Below are 17,699 nucleotides of genomic sequence, written 5' to 3'. Positions count from 1 at the left end.
GGATAATGTGCAGTGAGCCAGTCATTGCAAAACAGTGCAGGTCCCTGACATGAAGCGAAGGGCTCTTGAATCATCCTTGAATTACTTGAAATAATCACAGGCTCACTATATGTTAACCTGCTTATTACACGGTTTCATACTAAAGAAATCAATATGTTGACATAAAGCAGTGATTTTATTGCTTCCATTATCAGAACTGCACCCATAGTAGGTTTGTTTTACAGAAATAACAGGTTGTAGAATGCCGAATCAATTATTCAACAAAGCCGTTTAATAAGATCATTCAAATTCATGCCAAGAGTTAGATGACAGGATTGAAACCTCTCATGTCTTTGCATTAAGTACGGAGCCAGACCTAGGGCCCGATTAGCTTAGCTTAGCCTAGCATAAAGTATGGAAGCCAGAGTAGACCAAAGTTGAAAAAAAAAATTAATCTGCACACAATAATGTAGACAGATCAGTGTGTGAAAGTCACATGCTGTAACTACCAAAGGCAGGATGCAGTGATTTTCTGTAGTCTCCACTGGTTGCCTGGCAACCTCACGGTGACGAGACTGCAGGAAGTTACAGCTCTTTGCAAAGAAATAGGTACAGCAACAACCAAAAACTGTCATGTTTACATTTCTTTTTATGTGCAGATTAAGCAAATGAAATATAATGTGGCATTCAATTAGTGAGCTTCAGACCTTTGAACTTTGGGAGAGCCAAGCTAGTTCTTGGCTCCAGTTTCATACTTAATGCACAGACATTAGATCTTTTCTCTCTCTCTGGCACTCAGTAATAAAGTGACTATGCATATTTCCTAAATTATTGGAACTACTCTTTTGATCTCGTCATTCACCGTAAAACATTGTGATCATTTTGCATACAATAAAAGATACCTGAGGTTACAAATATTACTGCATGAGATAATCTAAAATACCATCCTGCATAATTTTGTACCTGGTTAGATGAGTTTTTTGTGGTAGACAGATCTGCACAGGGGGCAGGAAGGTCTGCTCTCTACTGCAAAAGCCTCAAAGGCCTCTAGACAGAGCTGATGGAAGACGTGAGAACAGGACAGCAGCACACTGCGTCTGGTTTGTGAATGGCTGGATGTACCTGCTCCTGTTGGGAGGCTCAGGCTGCACAGTGCAGTCAGGCAGATGGGGCAGTCCCAGGCACCTCTCTGGAGAGTCTGTCGGAGTTGGAAACAAACAATACACAGTTTGACTAATTAAAGAATATTTACACCTCCTATTGCAGACTATTTTGGAAGAGGTACATTTAGCATGCACCTAACAGGTTTGATCAAGCACACGGTGATAACATGTTTATCAGCGATCCTTATAAAAACAAAGCACCAATGATTTACCAAAGACAGCTTCCTGCATTTAGGGGCTAACATGCAACAGTTAAATGTTTCATAACAAGCTGCACTCCCCTTTATAGAGTTTGCACCCGTGAAAAAGGTGCAAGGTATGTGTTGAAAGCACATTCACTGTTTGATACTCCATGTCAAGGCTGAGCCACTCCTGCCTTGTGCTCAACCTTTTCACACCAGATAAAGGGAAAAGAAGACATCTTCTTTGCACACACCCCACCCCCTCTATGGAAAATGGTACTGGTTGCAATGAAAGCCAACAATGGAGCCTTATGGAACAGCAAATCTTAATGTCTTTTCAGTTCCTCCGCAGCAGCCCAGGCGATGAAAAGCATGCCATGCATTATCAGACTGGCTCATGTTTTTTGTAAACACAGAGGATTATTAGCCTAGCCACTGCCATTCACTTGGTAAAGTGACTGATCACCTCTGGAGAGAGGTGCACTTTCTACACAGCAGCTGTGATGCTGTCGTCCCCATACAAGCGTTAACATGTTAAGGGAAAGGCAAGGCTGGGAGAAGAAGAATCAGACCGGGATTACACATTTTCACGGGGCCTTTTTCAATGACAGAAGTGGTGTCTGGTTCGGCAGAGTGCGTCTTGCTCCTGACCTGGCTCTGTATTCGATCCCAGTCGCTCTCCTGAGGTTCGGAGGCGTGCTTTCTCTCCAGCTGCTGGAACACTCGTCTGCTTGATGACAGGGAATGGTTGATATCACTCAGAAAAGCCTCCGTGTCGGTGTGACAGTATCGGACAAAGCTGTCATTCAGCTCCTGCAACTAATTAGAAAAACCATTTTAGTGGCACAAAGGAGGCATGTTTCATTCAGATACACAATAGAGTCGTGTTTTCGGCGAGGGCTAATTGTGTGTGTGTGTATTGTAATGGCTGAGGCACGCTGACAGGGTGCAGTTGTTAAACAGCCAGATCAATACAGTCACGTCTCCCACTAACATGGAGAATTAATGGAAACCAGTAAAAAAAAAAGGGAAGACAGTGCTGGGAAACGTGGAAACACGCTTCTCTGACACCTTTTCTGTCTGGATGTTTTATAGACTTAGTCCAGTGTTTTAAGACCTAAGACTGTCAAATTTGACTACTTTTAGAGCAATAAATAAAAGATTAAGTAATTCATCACCATAATGTTATCCATGCCATGCTTTGAAACAGCACTTAAACATTCATGTTGTAAAAAAAAAAAAGAAGAATATAATTAAACACAATAAATCCAAATACCTAATTAATATTTTTGGTGTCTGGTCAAAATTTTCTAACTTTAAGATATCTGGGGGGGTATTGGAGACTTGGGCGCTGTCTGTAGTCTTTCTACAGTCCAGAAGTCAATTTGAAATAAAGAATCTCCATTCGTTGAAGCACCCGGTCACCTCTTTCGTTCTCAAATTGACCGGTTTTAAAGACTTCTTTCCACTCTCTGTCTTCTCCCATTTGCAGTGGCTGTTGCTAGGCAACAATTAACCCCTGCATATGCATGTTTATATTCAAAACATATTCAAAAGACAATGAATAGGCTATTTACATAGTTTCAAGTTTCAGCAGCACCATGCAGTTGACCAATCAAGACAAACTTCTGCATATAACGTAGGCAACAACATCTTCACCATTAGATGACAGCAGCTTAACCTCTGTGACAACTGAGCAAACTGCATCCATTGATGGTGATGAACACGAATTTCTTTGTTAAATTTTCATTAGTTCAATGACTGTATGTGATTACATGAAACTATACATGTAGGGCTGCAACTGTGGGATCTGCAGATGGATAATCTGCTGATTAATCAATCAAATGCAACTATTTGTGGACATTTTATAGACCAAACACCCGTCATAAATTCGTAAAGCCCAAGGGGATGTGTTAAATCACAAAATCCTGAATATATTCAGTTTCCTATCACTCAAGACAAAGAAAAGCAGCAAAATCCTCACAATTAAGATGTTAAAACTAGGGAATGAAAAATTACTTTAAATTGACTATAAGAATAGTTGCAGATAATTTTCTCTCAATCAACTAACTGATAGTTGCAGATACACTACATGTGGAAAAGTAAAAAAAGTAATGTCATCACTGCACATGTTACTAAAAGTAGCATTAGCCTCAGCACCTGCTTGCACACATGTACTTGTTTTCTCTGTCTGAGACTGACAAACCCTCAGCCTGTCACAGTGGCATCAGAATTGCTTTACAGCTAGACTTTTATCACTAATTAAACAACTGTTGACCATTCAGATGGAGGGTTTTATGAGCCTGGCTGACTTTTCGACAGTCAAGGCAAACAGTACAGCCTCTGGTGAACTTTGCCTTGCTCCACAGGAGATGCGGACAGGAGAGGACACGGAGGGGGGAAGAGGAGGTGGAGCACAGAGGCGTTATCTCACAGCAATCCATCTAGATGTCGGTTGTGTCCCCCTTAATGTGTTGACTGAGGGTCGGACCTCCGAAGCGAGTAAAAATTGAAAGCTGGGCATCAGGATCAGCTGATAAGATTTCTGAAATTGACCTGATATGTGGAATTTTTTTTTTCCAGGGAACACCTGTGGCTTCATGATACAAAGATGCTTTATTGCCTCCTGCTATCACAAGGAAAACTGAGAGAATAAGCTTCTCCGTCTCACACAGGTTCCAGCCCAGCGCTAACACGCCTGTTTGCATTACAGTCAGCTAAGCAAATAAGTCTTCCCCTTGAAAATCAAGTCAATCAGACCTGTCAGCACTGTGTTGCACAGCTCAAAGCTCTTGAAGATCATCCTCAGTGTGACAAAAGATATGAGACAATCTCATGACCACCCACAACCACTGAATCACACAGCTTGAATGTAAAGTGGCTGACAGCGTCTATGACTCCATCCCAAGCATGTGGACCCGGACGTGGCCTAATGTGTTAGAACATGGTTAATTGGCTCAGTAAATGCTGTGCCTTTGTTTACGTGACATGTTAAAGGCACGGTTTATAGGCGAGATGATCGAGACTGACAGGGGGATGGGTAGGACACTCCGACCCTTGCAACACATTAGAAGCGTGGCCTGCACGCATTTGTCACTTTCGCTTAATCAGCCTCTTTGAAGCGCAGGAGCACTCTGCATGATTACTACACTCCACATAGAAATAAATAAGGCCTGTTCTTAAAGACATTGGACATACAGCACATGTGTTGGAGCCACCGACTATATCAAAGCAGCGTCATTTCGATGAATTCGTATGATTAATTACGCTTCATCACCGAAAAACTGATGTTTGGTTGACCATTCTCATCTTTGGTCATCCAAGGCCTCAGTTGGGGGAGGTTCACTAGGTGGCAATGTTCCCTTTTCCTGAGAGCCACCATGAAGGCAACACAGCCTCAGAGTCAAACAACCCCATCCACTGGCTGCTCGAGGCCACGTTTAAATAATCCCTCCATCAAGTCCAGTCGTTGCATGATTTATAGCTTTGAAATGCGTCTAGACAACAAAGCCTGAAATGACAACCTGCTTCAGGTATCCAAACAACATGGTCTAGCTCACCTCTTCACCCTTCTCCATCCAACCCAGTATCAGAGCTACACGCACACACACCAGACAAATAGATAGATGAAGGAATACCAGACCCAACTCAACCCAGGAGACGTGCCTTTGTGTTGACCCTGGAATGTCCAGACTGTTTGACTAAAACACAAAACTCTCTTCACATTAGTGGACAAACAGTGTTTGATTCACAAAGCATCAAAGGAGCTTGAGAGGGTGAGAGCAGGTGAAGGTGCGTGGGTGTCTGTGTCTGTGTGTGGGTTAGCAGTGGGGTCAGTGCGTCCCTGAAACCCATGTCTCAACATTCAAGATGTGATGTTTGTCACAGGCTTCATTAGACCAACTAAACAGTCTCAAAATATGATCTTTAATGTGTGTGGAGTGTGATTAAGCTATAAGACCTTGATGTGATCAATTCAGATTTGAAGTCCCAAATTTACCTTTGCTTCAAAGAATTTGCGTCGCAGCCGTTTGTCTTTTGGGCAGATGGATTTTCTCAATTTTTGGAACCTTTTTCGAGCAACGTAGGCTCGCCAGCATGCTTGAATTCTGCACACACACACACACACACACACACACACACACACAATACGCAATACACAATACGTTCAAAAAGAAAACAGAAACAATGATCAGTTCATGCTCTCAAACTGCTTAAGTGAACACAAGTGATACTCAGACAGCCATAAAAAGTACATACTGTATGGACAGCTCATATACAAACAGAAGGGATTTTTTATAAAAAAAAACAAACTTATGTGCAACTATGATATGAGGAATTTGATCGTTTTAATACAAAGCAGACTGACTTTACTCATAATCTAAAATATAAATATAATTGCCTTCCCTTCATCCTTTACAGAAGCACACCTACTCTGTATTTGCTTCAGTCCTAATGTTGATTATGCTGCTTAAATGTCTCTATTCTAACTATTACTTGATTTCCAACAAAAACTAAACACTAAATATTTCATATTGTAATATCCAAGGATTTTTTTTTCCTTCAGCGCCAGATGAAAGATGCTGTTTTGCCTCCTGGTCACCTGGTGAGATCTTGTGATGAATTCTTACTGGGCATTACTATGAATGGGAATATCTGTTCTATACATTTACTGAAAATCAAAAATGTTTTTAATTTTTTTTATTAATTCTGGTTAAGTGCATGTACCTGGTGGCACACTGGTGTCTGAAGAGGCGAGCTGCGTCGTGGATCACCCGCGTCTCATACTGCTCCTTTCTGCACATCGGGCAACACTTCCTCCCAGAAAACCTCTCAAAGGCTTGCAGACATGCTCTGTGGAAAACATGAGAGCAAGACAGCAACACCTAAAACGAAACAGTGACATTACTCACTTAGTATATGCGAAATGAAAATGGCATTATACATGCAATGAAACAAAATGAAGCATCTAAAGCAATCTTAGAGTTGAGATTTAATGGGCTGCCACGTCTCCATAGATGATGCTGCTGCTGAATGTGTATTGGTTCTTAGGAAAGCTGTAAACAGTATAGTCTGTGCACATGTGGTGTGTGTATGTGAGCCTTATGTCATGCTAAATCTGTGTGTATTCATGCACGTATGTGAATGTGTGTATCTGCCTTTAAGTGTTATTTGCTGAGAGGATAGTCAGCATGACCCCCAGTGGGACAGCTGGGACCTGGACTATGGTCTCCTCTACCTGTGAGAGGGACTCTTTTATCGTCTGAAAGGAGACAGCCACATCTATGGGGCTTGGCACACAAACCAGTTTACTCAGATCTCTAGAGGGGAGGGGGGGGGGCATATTGATTTCCCATTGTTTTTGGCCTGACCAACACACTCCATCACCGGTGAAAGGGCCCCCTGCAGTGTACAATTTCCAGGAGCTCGACAAGCCATTAGACCACAGAGAAATTTCACCTTTCACAGTGCTTTAAGACCACAGCTACAGTTTATGGACACACATACAATCAGAGAAATGGAGAAAAAATGGAATAGAAAGCAGTAGAACTTTTTCCTTTCAAATCCTGTCCTATTTCTAGTTGATATTGAAATAATATGAGTTGTATAGAGAGGAAAATATTTCCATCCACACAACTGATTCAGAACAACTGCTGCTGTAAGCATTTTTAATTGTCATATTAATGCTTGAATGCAGCCCAAGACAGCAGCACTCAAAATGTATTGTTACAACATGAAGGCTTGCAGGAAAATGCCAAATCAACAAAGATTCCCTCTTGTCACTTTCCCTTGTTAGCAGGCTCTAATTAACTTTTTTTCCCTCCCTGAGTCAAACTAATATTTACACGTGCATCTATGGCAACTGTGCTTTGTGAGGCCGCCTATTCTAGTCCCGCATTCTTGAGGAGATTGGCATCTTAAAAGGGGATTCGGAAAGGTGTAAAAGACTGAATGACCCTCACAGTAACACACTGATTGCTACATCATCACGTCACAGTTGAGTTCCAAGGCAGTATGGGTAAATTTGTACAGTTGTCTACACAGATTAGAACATACAGGAACTGCAGGGGGAGGTGGGAGGTGGGAGGTGGGGGGGTTTGTGTGTGTGCCCATGTGTGTATACGGAAACACAGGTTTCCCTGAGGACAGACAGAACATTGGAAACATTTTTTTTTTAAAGACAAAAGGTAGCTCTCTCAGTATTAACAGCAGTTACCATGTTGGGGGAATACCTGAGGCTGAAGGCGAAACTCCTCCCTGCATATTGCACAGGGCTGAGCTGATTCCCCCTGCTGAACAGACCTCGCCTTGACCCGAGTCCAATCATCCTCTGTCAGTCTCGCTGCAGGGGAGGCCACCAAACCCATCTTCTGAGCTAAAAGACATAAGAAAAATAGTAATTATGTATTCAAGAGTCACATGAATAAAGTCTCTAATTTTCCCAGACTGTTCCTTTTACCCAGTGTTAAAGGAGGTGGAGCAGAATCAAGCACATATTCTTCCTCCTCTTGCCGATCTCTTCTCTGCAGACCCCTTCCTTCGACGCTCCTTGCTTGTGGATTTCTGCGTGCTTTTCTTTTACATCTCAGTAAAGGGTCAGAAAGAGAGAAATTTGGATGCAGCAGGCTGCGTGTGATGTGGTCTTGAAAGGCAACTGAGGTGACAACCAACCTGTTGCGAGCCTCAGGTGTCAAACCCTGTAAAATATGATAGAAACGTTCATCACAGCATTTACATAAAGTGAAAACGTTACTCTTGGCAAAACGTTTAGTCTTGGCAAAGTAGAAAATGTAAACTTTATATTTATCTCAAACCAGGATAAGCAATTAATACAACTAAGTGCATCCTGAACCATACTGTCTAGACTAAATAATAACAAAATGCAGGAGTAAATCACCACAGGGCCAAATGGAAAATGCAATAATTGCCAAAGATATTTCACTAATGCGGCTATGAGTGTATCAAAGAAATTACACAAAGAGCTCGGCTACCAGTCTATCCTCTGGTTTCCATTCAAGATGTAAAAGCCTAACTTTTTTTACTCTTTTTTTTACTCATAAAACAGACAAAACATCGGTTGTTTTCTGTATAAAATTAGCCGAACTGAGCTCAGTTCGCACAGGTGTTTGCTAACTATCTCATTAGCGTTAAGCTAGCAGGTGCAAATCACAACAGGACAATTTAAGTTTGTCCTACTAACGACACTAGCTTCCAGCCTACTATCAAGACAGTCTAAATACTAAATGTGCGCATAAGAAGGCGGATATATCTCTCTCTGTTTCAAATTAGCACATTTTAATGAATTAACAAAGTAATAAGGGTGGTGGACAACAGCTAAAATCCAAACCTTCCGCATTGCCATCCTATCAACACAGTGTTTGACAGGTTACCAGGTAACCAAGTCAAGGCCCGCCTCCTTTCCTCATCGCTGCCTCTGATTGGCTGAGCTGAGACTTCTGGGTTAGCTGATTGGTTATTTCTTCCACATTAACAAAATATCATCATAACTTCAATTGTGTGATGTGGTTTATGTCTTTATTAACTGATTATATAATGCTGTAATACGTTGGATGTCTCCTGTGCCTATGAGGTTTTTAATGTTTTTAATTATGTTATATTATTATTTTTCATGTTCACAATGCAACAAAATACATTTACTACTGTGATATTTCACATTTTTTATTGATGTTTTATGAGGTTTGAACAAAATTATATTGGAGTGGCTTTGTATACCACAGAGAACATGAATGAGTGATATATTATATAACCCTACACATACATTAACCAGAGTAAAATCTGAGAGAAAACAGGACAGCTGTCAGCTGACAGGAGAGCATCAACACTGCACCCTCTCCATCTCTTTACCCTGCTTCCATGCTCTCCACAAACCAATACAATTACAGCAACAGGCCCTTTACTCTTCTCTATTTTCCAGGCTGGCAGCTACATTTACTAGTTACTAACACTGTAGATTTGTTTATAAGATATTATGGACGGTTGTAGATAAACTACCCAACAGTATATAGAATTTTAAAAATGTGCTCCCCCTTGCCCAGTAACAATAAAACAACGATAAAACAACCTTCTGCAACATAACGAATACCTTCACTTATGATATGAATGTATGTTGTGTAATTTTGCTGTGGTAAGACGCAGATTTTTAATTGTAATTGTGTCTTTCTACAATGTTGCACATTTTCATTGAAGTAAAGGATCTGAATACCTCTGTGGATAGTTTCATTTTTACATAGTTTTCTATGTCTATTCCCTTCCATCACCATGCAAAGACACTCTTGCTCTTTGAGAACTTGTCTCAATCTCACTAATGATTATTTTAATGTCAGGGAGTTGTCAGTGAATAGTTGGAACCTGACCAAAGGAGGTTAGTCAATGTGTCTAGGTGACTCACCAAGCTGTCGTCAGAGAAGGCACTGAACAAAGCTAAGCTGCTCATACCTGTGCTGTGAGCTCAGGGATCCCTCCCAGGTCACCCTCACATGGAAAACCATGCACACAAACACACAGCCCGAAACGTCTCTTTTTGTGAGCCCGATGAAAAGTTTGCTTTATTTCTCACACACAGCGTGGGGGTGTGTGACTTTTAAAATGCTTTGCAGCCTTGATTGACTTTGATGTGTTCAGCCTGAATCGGTGAAAACAGATGGCCGACGAGAGGGCTAACGGTGAGGCCTGTCAATCCAGGGAGTCCTCTAAGAAAACAAAGTGAAGACCTGGCTCTGGGAGAGGAGGAAACCCCTGAGCTTCTCAAGAGGCTGCTGCATTCTTGAGATTAGGGCAAGAAAAACGCAGACCACTGCTGTTAATGCCGCAGACAAAGGCGTGGAGCAATTTATTAGTTAAGAATTCAAGCTCAGAGCTCAATCAAAGGCCTGTCGTCCACAATGCCAGACTTGGGGCTTTGGTTTGTTTTTTTAAGTAAATAATCATGCTTAAAAGATATGGCAAAGATGGGGCTCAAGTCCCCCATAAAGCCTGCATTCTCAACTGTCATCAGAATGGATTTCAGTGTGCGCTTTTATTTTCAACAAGTACATTGTTTGTCTTTTTCTCTATGAATACCATTTTAAAGAGCTTTTTATTTAACTTTCTTCCCCCTGGACCTCTTTACCTGATCTGTGGTATTTTTGAAAAGACAACTCACCTTGACGTGCAAAGAGCTGATGACTTAAGCGAAAGGTTAAAAAAAGAAAAGAAAAAAGCTGCGTGTAGCTCTTCAGTGCTCATTTGTATGCTGCGGTGCTAAATGAGACTTTAAGCTAAACCACTGCGATTCATCTCAGGCACCTGTACAAAACATCAGATGAAGCAAAATGACGGTAATCAATAGTTGAGTAAATGACGCATCTAGACATGTGTAAATGTGCAACACTTTCAAGATACTGAGGCAGGTCATGCTCATAAAACAGGTCTGTGTCCATACATCATACACTGTGATATATCACATTGTTGTCAAATGAGTAATTGCTGTGAGATATAGATGAGAGAGGGCAGCCCATAATGGTTAATTAACAATTATGTCAGCCAGTGAGATGACCAAGAGACCAATCACTTTGATAGGAGACAGTGAAGGGGGACAGAAATCAAATTATTTTATGGCTTGACCCATAATGCTTCCCTAACATGACTTTAATCACTCCATGGTGGATAGGAGTCCCCCATGGCTATCTGGGAGGGAAGCGATCAGGAGTGGAGGACGGTGAGGCTTCACTATTTGCCGTTATCTCCTGCATCACTGCTGAGTAAGTAAGCTATATAAGAACACAGCCTTCATTACAGCCGTTTGGTTGCTTTTCAGAGAGATGGAGCTCCTAATGATTAGACATGTCCTTTGTAAATGAAATACAAATCACCTCAGGCTTTTGGTTTTACTTCATTTACTAAGTGCTACATTACCTCATACTTTGGACCTAACAATGGATTTCCTATAAATCTCCGGGTAGTTGAAATGATGAAGGGGCTCACATATCATGAAATGTGCCAGTGCTTATTAGCACTTGAGAAGTTATTGATCGGGCATTTTGATTAATGTCCGCTGGGGGCTACGGTGGCATTCAGAGGCCCGTGGAGGCCCCCCTGTGCAACTGGCCGGGACTTCTCCCTCTCAATTACCCCCAGTTTGTGCTGACTGCCAGCCTGAGCTCTGGCGAGACGACAGCCACTGCAGCGCCCCAATGCCAGGAATAATACTCACCCTCTATTTCCCAATTCTTCTCCATTACTCAGACATGAACATATTGGAAGCAGGAGAATGGCTATGGAGGGTTATTTATTGGATATGTGTAGTGTGTAGGGCAGCACCAGTGTTGGAAAATTGCTAGATAATTAGCAATGTGATGATCCAAAACACACTCAAAGATCGTGGATGTTGTGAGATGCATTTCAGTTGAGATAATAACTCAATAATTATGCATAATTTGCTCAGTTTCCCGAGTTACTGTTGCTATGCCAACTTTTTGTTTTACCACAGCTCTTAACAAAGTTTATAATAATAACAGCGGCAGATGAACCACTTGAAATAACTTTTATTTTTAAAAACAATAGGTCCATAATTTCAGACACAGGTAGCAGCTTCTCATTTCACGGCAGATTTATATAAGCTAATTAAGCTAGCGTTGGCTCCGTGTTTCGGATAAAAAGGTCTATGCTCCTGTAAAAAAAGTCTTAAGCATGCGTTTCATTGTATAGCAGTGTGGAGCTATGAATCTTATAATAAAAAAAATAATTTTATTGCAATTTCGGCGTACATCGACAAGCAAAACAGAGTCAGCTAATGATATGGTTCTGCTTTGTTAGGTTCCTACAGTAAGCTATTTATTGGAGGGTCTAAGAATAGTGGGTGTTGTATGCTGGACAGACTGTAAAGACCACTGAGGCAAAGTGTGATTTGTGATTTTGGGCTGTATAAATAAAACTGACTTGATGTAGCCGGTCATGCTAAAGTTTGCAAACCAGGGCATTAGGGACCCCCACAAGGAATCCTTAGACTAACGTAAAGGTTTACCAGGTTATTTAACACTAGGGAAACAAATAATAGCACAGCAAATAAAATATACATGTATTTATTTTGGGTCCTTCTCTAATATTCACAATATAATATTCACATTGGCCTTGTGAGATACTACGTCTAAGGTTATTCAAATGAAACAATCTGAAAAACAGGAAATAATTCTTTGAAGAAACAGTTCAAATGCAGATATGCAACCTGTTACAAGGGGCCATAAGTATAGTTTAGATTACTTTTAGCTGAGCTGAACATGCAGAAATGATTTCAATGTAATGCCACTGCAGCGGGAACCGATAACTTCTGGCATGGTGGTGCAGCCATCTTTCTCCATAATGGACAATAATTGAGCAGAATCCATCACTATAGCTAGAAATAGACCACCATAATGGCCATAAATTGTGCCCTGTGAAGTCGTGAGCACTGAAAATCCAGCCACCCCCGCTGCGTCTGAGAGGCATTGCAACTTCCACACGTTCCCTTTCATCCTTACATTTTGACTCCATGCTGATTACATACAATGCACATCCAGTCGACTCAAATCACACCTTTTAAGCACAGTCAGGGCAGAGTGCAGTCGATTGACCTTTGTAGGGTGTTAAAGGCACAATATGAGGCAGTAATTTTGCTAAATAAAAGATGCTGGTGTTTTTTGGTGTAATTTCTAGATGCATCAATGCTCGGTAAAGAATTTGATTATGTTTCCTAAATCAACACAGTAAAAAGGAAGCTATAATCCTTGGACTGGAAACACAAAGCAGTGCCTGACATGGCTGTGAAGAGTTACACACATATTAATCAACCTTCTCAAAGATAAGCTACTGTAGATGTAATTAACTTATTTCATATTTTTAAAGGAGCGCCTGAATTAAAAAAGCAGGGCTGCAGGAGACTTCCCTCCAAACTCCACCATAAATCAGCACTACCTGCTATTTCAGCTGATTGAACGAGTGCGAGGAGCCTGAAGTTTGCCTGTGCTGTGGGGAATGTGTTTGTGGTACGTCTCATAAATGCCAAGTTCTTTGGGCAATAAGAATAAATATCACAACCACTCTCTAGAATTACCACATAATTGGGGACTTTCCATGTCTGCACAGGACCCCGCTGTCTCCTCCTCCTACCCTACATGTACTACGATGGATGAGTCCATATTTAGGTGATGAGGGGTGGGAACATGGTGGGAAGAGCCATATTTAGCCCGTCAACGCACACTATTTAATACTGCTTGAGGAAAACATCGGTTTGAAAAAAAGTGAGTCAAAAACAAAACAAACAACTCAGTGAGCTACTTTAAAGTGTCAGTGTTGTTCATATTTAATTTTTTGGTTTTCACACATTAAATAAAATTTTCCAGGATCGCCTTGAAGAGATATGATCTAACTTTTGTGTCCCAGACTACATAATAATTCTGTGGTATCTGTGTTTAATAAGTGTGTGCTGCATTCACGATAACAAGAGCATTACAGGATGTCAGTATAATCAGTATGATGTAAATGAATAGATTTACTTTGAGTGTGATGTTTCACAATACATTAGAGAAATGAAGTCCTTCTGGGTGTGGATGGAGGTGACGCTGCTCCATCAACATTAAAGAAAAACAATGACATAAATAACAAGTTTTCTATAGTAGTAGTTTGATTTGATAATCTGCTGCCGCTCTCGTGTCTTTTCCTGTTTAAATTATACCTGAAAAAATAGTTTTCTATAAACAGATATTTTTTTGTCTGAATGGCAAATTTGTTTTCATACCCTCCACACGTACATATTCCACATGGACACATACACATACTCTAAGGGTGGGAGATAGGGATGATGTAATACAGTCATATAGGAAAGTTTCTAAAAGACCTGTTTTTTGGCTAATCCAATTACCTGACAAGATGAGTAGTGCTTCTCATTGATTGGCAACATTTCCCATGATGGCCTAACACACCCAGAGACATAAATGTATACTATAAATGGCATGCTACAAATGGTATGGGAAAATCTCTGGCAGTAAACAAATTATATGTCTCATGATATGTAACCTCATAATTCCCACTCCTAAAAAGCACAATATTCAACTTGCCACATATGCAGAAATATACTACAGTTGTGTTTATGCATACAGTATAACCCCACATCTATACAGACAGAGCTCAACATTGCATTATTCAGGGCTGCTATGGCAAATGGGATGAACTCTTCCGCCACATCTGGCCCTCTTTTAAAGTACATACGGTATAGTGTTGGTATGTAGTATGAACTTGAGAGAGGCAGATCCATCACAGTGCGGTGGGAGGTGTTAATGTGAATGGTGTCATTCAAGAACAGTGCTGGAGAGCGATGAAAGTGGAGAGAATGAAATAGGTTTTTCAATGAATCTGAAATTACAAATTTTGACAGTTTTTACACTGAACATCTCTAATTTTACTTCATGCCACATAAGGAAAATTAAAGATCAGTAAGGAAGCACTGGGACATGCTGATTGGTTTAGGGTTTTAGGATGCTGATCTTCCCCTACAGTATTTCCTGTTAACTCTTTACTTTCCATTGGTTAACAAATCAGCCAAAAACACGTACAAAAAGAAAACATTGCCTTATGATATATGCAATGCAACCATACAACATCTCATTTGGCATGGGTCACGTCTCATTCCCAGCTCAGCATTCAGTATTAAGCTGTCAAACATCTGCTCCAGTAAAACAACCACAAACAACTTGATCGCCAAAAGCAAAGCCAATCATTAAAAAAACATAAAATCTCTGCTGTCTAAACGACACATGTTGCTTCACCATTCAGAGGGCAAGTCATTCACCATAGCTTGCATACTTCAAAGCGTGTCGAGATTCTGCCAAACAAGCGCAGTCTCTTGCTTTCTTGTTGTAATTTTAGTGCGTGATGATGGGTAAAGTAGCAACACTTATTTACTTGTTACTCAATGTGCCAAAGGTGCAGCCACAGATGTTTTTGTTTCCATTATATGTCTCATTGATTCTATTCCTCTCATCGTCTGAAGAATGTTTATTTATGAATCTCAGCTTTAATAGTACCCTTTGAAAGAGAGTATCAAATAACTCTATATTGATGACATAAACGGCATACCTGAAATAACTAACCATCTGTTTACTCATTATCAAAATTTCCTTCCAGTAATGAGAAATTACAGTTAATCTGAGGGTTTTTCCTGCGGCACAGAATGAATTTGTAACTTGTAAGCTTGAAGCTGCTGATGTGATGTTTGACTGTCACCACTAAATTGTATTTCCCATGGTGCATTCAGGTGCGTACAGAAGACTTTGAGAGACAGCCTGCAAACTGGTGGGGGATGGGAAAGTTGGATATTGGAAAGACTTGAGTCATTGACACTTAAAGAAGGACGCATTGGAACAAATACAGACAAGGAAAACAATAACATTACTCTGCTATCTATAATGTACATGACTGTACAGTCCTACCCCGGATAAACCAGAATAAAGTCTTCTCTCAATGACACAATCAGTTTTTGCACATGAATGTGATTTATGTGCCTTTAATTTACATAAGCTCCTCCAGACGGGTCTGATCCGGAAGCATTACCCTGACCCGTGCTCGTCATGTTAAGTGCAATGCCAGGTAACATTCCTGCACGAGTTGCATCGATTCACTCACATGTGAGGGGACACAACCGGAGGATCCAGTGGGAGAAGTGACAGGCTACTGGCTGTTTGCCTGCTCAGTCTCCACTGCCAAAGTAAACAGGTGAGCTTCTCATCTTTTCACACCTCTGCCTGCTCCTGACAAAGAATCACATGGAACAGAATCAAGAAGGAGCACATCAGAAGGGGTATGGACAATAGTTTGGCCTACTTACAGCCAGCAAAGATGTTTTGATAGCCTGGGCTGCCATATCAAACTAGATATTTTAAGATATAGCTTCTGCTTTGCTTGCTCTTATTAGCTGCTAGATTTTTCTTTTAAGGTAAATGTGAGGATCTTTATTGCTAGAAGAGAGCTGAAATGGAAGATCAAGGCTGGTAAAGTGTAGCGCTGACTTGTTTACATTCCAACATATAGTCCCACTCAACATATCTCATTTGACACCGCAGATCAATTTTAGGAGAGATGAAGTGGGGAAGAAGTCATGAAATTCAAACATTTCTCTGGTGTAAATTCCAATTCACTTGACCTTTCGATAGGGTCAATAGAGCTACGTCTGTCACGACGAGACGGCTTTGTATTTACCCCCCTTCGCTTCCCAACATCTGTCACATACTTGTGCTGAAAAACAGGCCGCCGCAGCTGCTTGCTGGGAACCCAAGATGTCATAAAAGCAGCACAATACCTGGCCATCAGAAACTGACAACCTTTGAACTGTCACTCCAGAAACGGCTGAATCCACGGGGCCAAACAAGACGTGTCAGGCCAAACAAGCTGGCGTGTAAGCAGACATTTTGAAGGTCATGCAACGTGGGAACCACAGACAAATTCTTTATTAAGAAGTCCTCTGACCATACAGATTTACACACACTCACCTACTGTACATGCACGCGCGCTCTACAGTGAACACTCACACCTTACCCACGCAACAGTGACTTCAAAAGGAACAAGGAGATAAAACAAAATGAAATGCAGACACATCAAGCCTCCCATGCCCTTTAAAGCTTAATTATACCTGTTGGGGTGATGAGAGACACATCACAGAACCTAGTGATTAATAAACAAACGGCGCATCCCATAAAGCGTCTGACAAGTCCCTGCTCATCGCCCCTCACACTCACAGTCTGGGCTCAGGTGGAGTGCACATATCAAAGTGTATCAAACAGGAATGAAGTAAGCCCAACCCTGGCTGAGGCTTAACCCCCCTCCCCTCCTTCCTCCCTGTCCTCATCTCTTTGGCCGTCTTTGCGCTCCTTCTCCTCCACCTGTCCGTCTGCAGACCGATGAGAGCATCATCCAGACACGTGCTTCAGAAAACCAGCCTCAGTCTGAGCTTTCATCTTTCACTGCCAGGCCCGGATCACTCGACTGGGGCTTTGTACCCGCCGACGTGGTAAGTGTTGCGTTTGCCAGGGTTTTGTAAACAGACACACCTTTTGTGAAAGATGATGTGAATGAGATGAAGTTACTAACTGCTGGAGCTGCGCGGCTGTTGCTGAAGGAAGGGGCTGACCCGAGGCTAAGGGCATATTAGATTGCCCCATCTTGACAGGGGTACGTGTCAAGTGAGATTCAAAGTTGCAGTGAGCACTTAGAAGAAGAAGTCAAAATGCCAGCAGTAAGACATCAGCGGCAGTAGAGCTGTGAAGTTGCAGGATGATTTTTCCTGCCAAACATTTAGTCAGCTCATTTTGAGGAGGGAAACAGGGTGCTAATTACCTCTATGATTTAC

General features: G+C 41.4%; 1 protein-coding gene across 1 annotated transcript; it reads right to left on the bottom strand.

The window, feature by feature from the left end:
* Positions 1-946: 946 nt before the first annotated feature.
* On the bottom strand, positions 947-8,687 carry rnf32 (ring finger protein 32). The gene is made up of 7 exons (XM_070853346.1): positions 8,673-8,687; positions 7,785-8,097; positions 7,558-7,700; positions 6,053-6,210; positions 5,325-5,433; positions 1,976-2,143; positions 947-1,177 (listed from the first exon to the last, which is right to left on the bottom strand). The coding sequence occupies exons 1-7, from the start codon at positions 8,685-8,687 to the stop codon at positions 947-949; spliced, it is 1,137 nt and encodes a 378-aa protein (XP_070709447.1).
* Positions 8,688-17,699: the final 9,012 nt, after the last annotated feature.

This window comes from Pempheris klunzingeri, chromosome 21 (genome assembly GCF_042242105.1).
Source record: "Pempheris klunzingeri isolate RE-2024b chromosome 21, fPemKlu1.hap1, whole genome shotgun sequence".
NCBI classification, from domain to species: Eukaryota; Metazoa; Chordata; class Actinopteri; order Acropomatiformes; family Pempheridae; genus Pempheris; species Pempheris klunzingeri.
The sequence above is the reverse complement of the archived record's forward strand: the minus strand, read 5'-3'. Positions and strand labels throughout refer to the sequence as shown.